Genomic DNA, 9,809 nt, shown 5'->3' on the forward strand with positions numbered 1-9,809 from the left:
TATATTATAACTGCCTTTAACAAATAATGAACCACATAAATTAAATGTGTTTTATGCAGCAAATGACAGTTATAAGCACGTGTTTAAACGTGTGCGGTTAATGAAAAATCTCCAAGTTTACAAGATGTGCGTAATGAGTGTCTGTACTCGATTTTTTTATTTAATGGAATAATTAATTGATTACTAGTACATTGAAGGTTACTATGCACCGAACGTGACAATATATGCACCTTTTCGGTGTTTTCACAGTTTGCAAAATTCTTAATTGGCATTCAATGGCTTCCCCTATCTGTATTTATGATCAGGGTACATCTTCTTTTATATGCACTAATTGGCATGTCATACCACATTAGCGAGTGTCATAAACCAATGACGTAGAAGACGGAAATCACGGGCCAGCGCGTGGATATTATGCAGACGATCTAGGACGATCGCATCTTCGATTATTTTTTTTTCAAAAATGAAAATCCACGAATTCAAGTACCCACGAAATTGTTTTTTTTTTTCGGCAAACCACGAAATTTCATGCCCACGAACATTAATGATTTCACAGTACATGAAGAAATTGTGCTTTTGTTTTCTAATGAAAATGATAAATGAATAGATATCTGTATACAATAATGTGAACAAAAATGTATGAAGCAACATTTCAATACAAACCGTTTTAGATGATTTTGAATATAAAGATTATTTTAAAGGAGCACAATATAGATTGATGTAAAAAAAAAAATTAATTAATTTTAATGTATTATTATGTCTCATTGGCTTGAATTGGCAAAAAAACATGATTGAGGTAGGCCAAATGTATTTATCATTATAATGCCTTGAAATTAGAAATAATAATTTTGTCATCAACCTATATTGTGCCCTTTAAAATAACTTTTTAAAGGGACAAAGCAGTCTGATAGATGAATACATGAAATAGAACTTATCAAAGTTAAATTTTGCGTTAGATTTTATAATGTTATGAATGATTTTTAACATTATTTGAACTGAAAAAATACTTTCTTTTGTTTGCAACAGGTATCGAAGGATACCCATATATCACGTTGACCATAACGATCCTGGCGCACGACATGGCTGGATACGCAGCATGGTGGACATACCTCGTGGTAGAGGCGTATCGGGTGATCACGGATACGATTCGGGCGTTAGAATGGCAAAACGGTCGGAAAGAGATGTACGTGTTCCATCTAGGCATATTGAGAACGACTGGTATCTGGATGGTCGAATTCCACATGGATATCACACAGTGTCCCCAGGGAGGCAAACACTGATGATTGATAGTCGATATGCCAAAAAAATGAGGCCGGGTAGCATTGAAAGGTCTCTGCATGATATCGATCGACACAGACAACAAAGACGAAATGATGATCGCAGATCAACCAGGGAGATGGAAATAAGATTGCATCGTGAGGACGATCGCCATTATGAAAGTGAGGCTGTTCCTAATGGTCATGTTGTGCGTGATGTACGAAGACCGAAAAAAGATATGGCTGTAAATGAAGATGAAACACAATTAAAACGACCCCTTGAAGTATTGTCACACGAGGGCCATGTTAGCATTCCAAGGGGATATCACACTATAGCCAGCGTACGTGGTGAGAAAGCTGGTAATGTTGTGACGGAGAATTTCAAGCCTCAGAGACTTGATAAAACAAAGTCAGCAAGTGCAGATGATCACTTAAGTCAATGGGTGTAGAAATGAAAATGTTCCAGTCAAGACAGGCTTCTGTATTGCTCTTTTGAATATTTTAAAAATGCACTCTCACAGATTTACCGTTTTGACAACTTCTTATTTTTTGTCTTGGAATGAGCTGAATTTTGCGTAAATATCTGCAAATTAGTAATATAAGACTGCTGACAAAAGATCGGATCGCAAATTTTCATATTTCTGTTGGAAAATTAATGTTTTATGGCTTAAAGCGTTTACTAACGGTTTTAGAAAAAATGCACAAAACATCAATTTTTGAACTTATAAATGAAAACTGCTATCTGATTTTTTGTCAGCAGTCTTATATCACTGGTTTCCATGCATTTTCGCATAAATTTGCAAGACAAAAAAAATAATAAAAAGTTGTCAAAACATGTAATCTGTGAAAGTGCAGCTTTAAAGAATTGTCTGTTGGCAATGATGTTTTTTAAATTTTGTTGGAAAAAAATTAAGCTAATTGACTTTCTCTTACAAACAAACACCAAACTGCAACTGGCAGATTTATTGACTTATAAACGAACAGAATTTTGTTAGTCAAAGCCTAAAATAAGTCAATTTTCAATGGCATTTCTAATGCTTTTTGACAAATTTTCTGTCATATTTTGAAATAATTATAAACGATATTGTTCTCATTTTGATGATTAATTTAATCAACATGATCAAATTAGTGAAACAAGCGTTTTTTTCTCAACTTTCACGCATTAATTCTTATGATGGTTGAACTTGACCCTATAAAACGTAATCGAGTCAGTTAAAGACTGTAAATGTGTATTTGCCAGACATATCTTTTTATTATAAAAAAACTATCAGAACATTCGTTAGTGAATGTACATAATGTTATTTGTTATATCTTATATCTTTTATTTTATGATAATTAAAATGGTTGTTATTAAACGAACATTTTATTATTTGTTATATCTATAGTATTCAACATTTTTTTCATGGCATTAAAGCAACTGTGCACCGGATGATTGATTTGCAAGAAAAAAAGAAAATTGTTGAAAACTGACATAAACTTGGTATTAATGTGTACAATGCATTGAAACTTACTAACTGAAGTACCACATAGTTAACATCTTATTAGCTCGTCTGTTTTTCGAAGAAAAAAAGTCGAGTTATTGTGATAGCCTTGGCGTCGTCGGCGTCGTCTGCGTCTGCGTCTGCGTCGTCGTCGTCGTCCAAAAACTTTAACCTTACCTCATAACTCAAAAACCGTTCAACATTTTCACATTAAACTTGCTACACGTGTTCCTATTAACACTATGCATGTTTATAGCAGGTCATATAATTTTGCCTTTAATTAATATTGAGTTATCCCCCCTTTTCGACTTGGAATTTCATCAGACGAGCGTTGGCACCCACTCCGCGGTGCTCTTGTTGAAGTTTAGCAGTTATTTTGTATTTTTCCATTAAATAAGATTACTGGGTATGTCTACCCAGTAGAATTCATTCCTTATGTGTGATTTGCTAGTCAATGTTATCACATGATATTACCAAGAGAGGTATATAGCTGAAATATACCACTCATTAGGAGTAAGCCTTCGTAGCACAGTGGATACAACACTGGACCGCAATTTTGGCGACACGGGTTCGAACCCGGTCCCCAACACAATTTTTTTTTACATTTTGGTACTTTTTTTACAATTATGATATCAAAGCATAACACATTCTATTAAATAATTGTCCTGAGATTCGTTACAAAAAAATCTTTTTTGGTGCCAATCTGGTGTACAGTCCCTTTAATGTATTATATGTAAGAGGTGTCTTAAAGATCAGGATTAATCCCAAAATCAGGTTTGAGAGCTTTTAACCTCAAAATATTGTACAGTTATTGTTCAGTAGGATTTCTTTTTGCTGGACGTATGCATCTAAAGCAGTAACAAGTACTTTTGAAACAATTTCAACAGGGTCTAAGCCCCTTATCATGGTTTAAGCTTGCATGCCCCTGCTATTTTTCGGGATTGACAATTATTAGCTATTAGAACCCCTGATGTAAATGTTCTTAAATGTATTGTAATATTCAGAGTATATTAATTTTATATCTGTCATATATATCAGTTTATCATACTCACATATCAGTTGTTCATGTGTATTTTAAAAAATAAATAAATATATATATAAAATCATTCTTAATATATATGTAATCATTTGGTATTGAATAAGCACATTATATTGAAATATGTTAAAAATGGTATTAAATCATACAATCTTAGATAGTCTTGTTTGTTTATGCAAATCGTAAAAAAAGGTTAATTCTTTGGTTTGGTTAAAGTTAGCCTAAATGTTTATTGATTGGTCAATATCCAGTTATTACTTTTGACAAATCAAATTGTTTTCATGTGCAAACTATTAAGTCAATAACGTAAGGATACCTTCTTTATGCTTCTATAGTGGTGAGCCTGTCTGTTAGTTTGTCACGCCCCTACAAGGGAAGGCACACACAATGGTTAAATTCATATGTTTGTGATGGTGGTGTGTAAGCTTATCTATACTTGCACTCGGGCCTTGCCCATTCGGCGAGTGCTCCGTTTAGATTGTTAGTCATTTTAGGTTTTTGGAGCATTGTGCACAGATAGAATGTAACCCTGTTTAGAGCAACCCTGGTTCTTTAACGTGCACCAGTGTATAGCACTGTCACACGGGACCCCCATTTAACTTCCCTCCCGGAAGTATTTTTAGCGATGCGACGGGGAATCAAACTTCAACCCCTGGATTGATAATCAAGTGTGTTACCTCTAGACCACGGATCCGCCACATGTTAGTGATAGCCAGGTGAAACTTCATAAATACAAAGATGTACAAGGAAAGATAACAATTATCTTTTGTATAAAACAATATCTGCACTCTTAACTTTATTGCTCGCCATGCGAAGCTCTCCATAAAAGCAACAGCTTTTACTGTGAATACAAGGCTTAGAAAGAAAACTCCGACAAAACCATTCAGATTTGATAAAAAACAAGGACTGTTCAGGGTTTTTATACAATTAAACCAAGTGACAAAGTTGTTAAACCAGTCCCCAATCAATTAAAATGTCTTATTTCATTTTAAGCCAATTTACTTTCTTTCAGTTAATTTTACAAAATTAAAAATAGTTTATCTTGACTGCCTTAGACATTGTTTACTTAAAAGTCTCAAAAAGCCTTTAGAAGAGTTATAAGCATATTGGATCAAAACAAAAATGTGCTCTGGGCTCGATCTTGTTATAAGGAACTCAAGATTGTTTAAGAAACTTGGGCCAGGTAGCGCCTATATTTGTAAACCAAGCTTTGATATAACCAAAAAGAGTGGGTAGAAGATGTTTAGAGTGTCAATTGAGGCTTTTCTCGTATTTGACATACTGACCTTCTTTTTGACGGGCAAAAAAATTTGACGTAGATTTTATAAATGCAAACATTCTGAATATGTGAAATCTAGAATTTAAACAATAATGAATCATGAAAATTACACCTTAACTTCGGTTTCTTTCAGAGAAAAGTTTCTTTTGTAGAATGCCTCCATGTGTATTCACCAGGTTTTTCAAAGATATGACCTTGTGACCTATTTTGACAAGAATGGTCTCATTTGGACAGGCATTCAGACCAAGTTTTATGAAGATTGGATTGAAAATGTAGAGGCTAGAGTAATTCACAATTGGCTGTGTTGAACAGCTGAACACCAATAATAGCTCACTTGAGCACATAGTATTAGAATTATAAAGCTATGAGTAAGAGTTGTTTTTTGACATAACCAAGTCTTGAAAGAGTGTTGAGGAGCAAAAGCCAACACTTGTGTGTTGTGTTGCACAAGAGGCATAGCTCAACAATTTTTATAGCCAGAGATATTTGACTTGCTCGTCATGGGGGTATTGTCCCAGTCAACATGTGAACTGTAACCAGTATCATTTAAATACCTTTAAACATTCAAAGAAGAGGGGATATATTGCTTTGCAAATGTTGTTCAGGTCGGTAGATCAAAGCTTGTCCGAGTGATAAGTCAACAATGCCTGGACATATGGTCCTCAAACTTGACTTTGAGATTGGGCATGACCAGTAGATGACCCTCTGTATTTTAGTCATTGGCTCAAAGAATGCAAAATACTTGTCTGAGTGAGAACTTGACAATGTCTAGACCTATAATCCTCAACTTTTGCTTTGAGGTTGGGCCTGACCAGTCTATGACCCTTAATGATTTTGAGGTCAGTGGGTCAAAGGTCACAGTGACTTTGAACACAAAATGCTTGTCCGAGTAATGACTCGGCAATCCCTGGACCTGTTGTCCTCAAACTTGATTAGGAGGTTGAGTGTGACCAGTAGATGACCCCATTTTATTTTTAGGTCATCAGGTCCAAGGTCAAGGTCACAGTGTCCTTAAACGCAAACGGTTTGTCTAAGTGATAACTCAAGTTTGTCCAAGTGATAACTCAACAATGTCTGCACCAATGACCCTCAAACTTGACATGAAAGTTTACACTGACCAGTAGCTGACCACCCAGACATGACATGAAGGTTGGGGATGACAAGATGCCCCTTCAGGTCAAAGGTCAAGGTTGCAGTGACCTTGAATGCAAAAAGCTTGACCAAGTGATAATTTGACAAGACCTGCAACTATGGCCATCAAACTTGACATGAAGGTTGTGAATCCGATACATTTTGAGGTTGTCAGGTCAAAGGTCAAAGACACAGTGACCTTGAATGCTAAAAGCTTGTCCGAGAGATAACTTAACAATTCATAGACCTATGATCCTCAAACTTGACATGGAGGGTGGTTGTAGACCAGTAGATGACCCCTTTTGATTAGGGGTTATAAGGTCAAAAGGTTCATTATGACCTTGAATGCAAAAATCTTGTCTGAGTGATAACTTGGGCATAATGTTTAACAAGCATCTCTTGTCTCTACTTTGTTTCCTTGAAAAACAGACAAGCTCAGTAATACTTCACACAAATATGTAGTCTTATATCATAATGAATTGGGTCACAACACCAAACTATATTTTTCTACATGAACATGTTTGGGCTTCTCACCGTGTCGACAGATGGTTGTGGTGCGGTTTTAAAATGGAAGGAAGTAGAAAAAGTTATCTTAAACAAATTACATGGTGTGTGCGTGCGTACCTGTGACATCAGATTTAATCACACAAACCAAACAGAATGATTCCATTATAAGGAGTAAAGGATAAGAAAGTTTTGGACAACTTTTCATGATTTTGCAGCCATAGTTACAGTCTTGATGTATTTATTTACTTTACCTGATTTGTTTTCAACACTGGGCTTGTCCCTGTTAATTTATTTAATTCAAAGAAAACAGCAAAACAAATTCATATCCTTGGTGTCTTGGGCATGATTGTTGTGATTCATTGAATTCCAATGTTGGCCATATCTTAAAAAACAACTTGAAGATCGCTGTCATTAAATGAGAAAAAACCCACATAGATTGGTCAACATTTAGGAAGTAAGGAAAGCAAATTCCTTAGCTCTATCCAAAACTGTTCCAAATTGTGCCCCGATAGCCAGAGAAAAATACATGTGTATGCCATAAGTCTGGGCATCAGTTTTACGCACTTGTCTGGATAAAGTTATGAATCATGCATGTTTAATAAGACTCAACATTATGGAAAAACAAGATTTGTTAGGCTCCTTGATAAACAGAAAAACAGATGAGCAGACCACTTACATAAGGGGCCTAGGAGATAATCCAATACCATATATAAGGAAATTCTGAAGCCCAAGAAAATATTTTACCTCTCCAACAAGTGCATTTTGCGCACACTGAGTAGAGCCCTTCTTAAGATTGTACATTCTTCAGATGATGGCGCTAGGGAACCAAGTGGGACGGATCTACATCTGGGATATGGATACCGAGGATCCAAATCAAGCAAAGTAAGTTTTGCATCGTAGACTTGTGAAATATACCTTACAATTATTATATCACTGCATTCAAATGAGAGGGGCATGAGTGAAATATATAGGAAATTCTATAGTTTGTCTGTTTTTTTGGGGGGAAAAGGGTAACTTTGGCCTCATTATTGTTGTCCTTGTCATGTTTGAAACCTTGGCAGTATGAAATGGTCATTATCCACACACTCATGTGGAAATGTTGATCTTGCTAAAAATAAATTATGAAACTAAGGCTATCCTTAACATATTGTTTGATTGCATTGGCCACACTACCAAAAATGTCAGAGTCAGATAGTATTGCCTGTGCATAATGAGCATGATTGTTCATCATGTAGATCCTGTTCATAATTTGTCATCATTCAGTCATTAGAAACCTCCGTCATTGAAACAAATCCCTACCTACTGAAAAAATATCAGTCAAGCTACTACAATCAATTTTGGAAGATGGCTATAATTGCATTATTAATTTCCATTGTATTACTTTTTCCTTCATATTATTTTTTTTTAAATCAAATATTTTCTTCATATTACTTTTTGCCTTTGTATCATTTGTTTTCCCTTTTCAGATGCACAATACTGACACACAACAAGTGTTATTCGGCTGTACGCCAGACATGCTTTTCTCCAGATGGAGAAACACTGTTGGCTGTGTGTGATGATGGAACAATCTGGAGGTGGGACAAAATCAAGTGAAGATTCAAGGGAGATAATACAAGTGAATATTCAAGGGAGATTATTATGATAAGGATTTAAGGGAGGCTATCAAATGATGATTTAAGGATGAAAATTGTGACAGACTTGGAAAGAGATACCATTTTAAACTTTTGTGAATGTGTTTCATTTGGAAGGCTGGGACCTTTGTTGAATGGTTTTATTGTCCACCTGTTGTGTTCATGTATAAACTATAAGAGTTTTACAAGTTTTTTTGTCGAAGTACCATTTTATTACGACCAAAATGTTGCTCTGTCATTAAGCATTGTAAATTTAAAGCTTGTTGTTCATGAAGATACCGTATGTTGCTGTAATAAACATATTTGTAAGTGTATACTTGTACAATAACCAAGCGGAAATGATATTAATCTGTCTACAAATCTGTCTTGCACTTAGTAACTCGTTTAGTCACTTTCCCAGAAAGCATAATAGCATGTAACTCATGACAATTATAAGGGCTTTAACTCTAGTTGCCAAGTCAAGGTCAACAGAAAATATGTCCTGTATTTCATGCTTGTCACCAAAAAATTATGCTGGACAATGATGACAAGTTTGTAGTATCTGATATTAGTTTTGTGTAACCAACCAGTGTACATTAGGGAAGTGGGTAAGACACGGACAGGTGCACAGGTAAGCAGTATGGTGATGGCAATGGAACAAGTTGTGTTTTTCCGCATTGTTCAAGTCACATAATGAGATATTACCCGCAATTGACTGTCCTTAAAAAAAGTTATCTTTGATTTAAGTCTTCATTTTAAGCAAAATGTTGTCTTCTGACATGGCATATTTGACATAATTTATCACACACAATATATAGTAAATCGTTGCTCGATAACATATTTTCACTGACTTAACAAGTTCGTTCACAGGCTAACAATCAAACATTAGATTTCAACAATTCATATTGGCTTTTATTATATACCCATCATAAATCCACACGTAATACATATTGCAAAATAGGGTAGTCCGTATTCCACTCCAGTGAAATACGGCCATATTCCACTTTTGTGACGTCACGTCATAACAAGTATCGTTGCGCGAGGTTAAAATGACGTCAAAAGACAAAATAGAGCTTCGTTAAAATGACATTTATTATGGAAACTTGAGGCTTTTAAGTGATCTAACCAGTAATGAAAGGGTTATTAGTACTGCGTTCTGATCCGGAAATCGACGATTAGAGCCACATGTCTACCAGGACATGCAAATGAACAAATGCAGTTTACAACGCCCCTTAAAAGCTTCATTCTGCAGGGTATAATAAAAATCTAGTTGAAACAAAATGAAGAGGAAAAAAATCTAGTTTGTTTATTTATTATAGAATAGTTTCTTCTATTAACCTGAGTGGTTAAAGTAAGGATTGCAATGTTTCAGTATTGATGGTCATCAGTGTATGAAAACATTTGGTCAGTGTACAATTAATGGAATTTGAAGGTTTTTTGAAGAATTCACAACTTCCCATGCACTCTGAACAAATGTTTTCATACATGTATGGATAAAATACAATTCCGAAG

The 9,809-nt window shown here is 35.2% G+C and overlaps 1 protein-coding gene across 1 annotated transcript in view; it reads left to right on the forward strand.

The window, feature by feature from the left end:
* The window catches only part of LOC128238254 (polycomb protein EED-like), a 28,462-nt gene extending 19,830 nt beyond the window's left edge, over nucleotides 1-8,632 (forward strand). Inside the window, exons 11-12 of the mRNA XM_052953961.1 lie at nucleotides 7,496-7,569; nucleotides 8,154-8,632. Of these exons, the coding sequence (XP_052809921.1) occupies nucleotides 7,496-7,569; nucleotides 8,154-8,280 (201 nt within the window). The 3' untranslated portion in view covers nucleotides 8,281-8,632. The remainder of the gene's footprint in view (nucleotides 1-7,495; nucleotides 7,570-8,153) is intronic.
* The last annotated feature ends 1,177 nt before the right edge of the window (nucleotides 8,633-9,809 follow it).

This window comes from Mya arenaria, chromosome 6, assembly GCF_026914265.1.
Source record: "Mya arenaria isolate MELC-2E11 chromosome 6, ASM2691426v1".
NCBI classification, from domain to species: Eukaryota; Metazoa; Mollusca; class Bivalvia; order Myida; family Myidae; genus Mya; species Mya arenaria.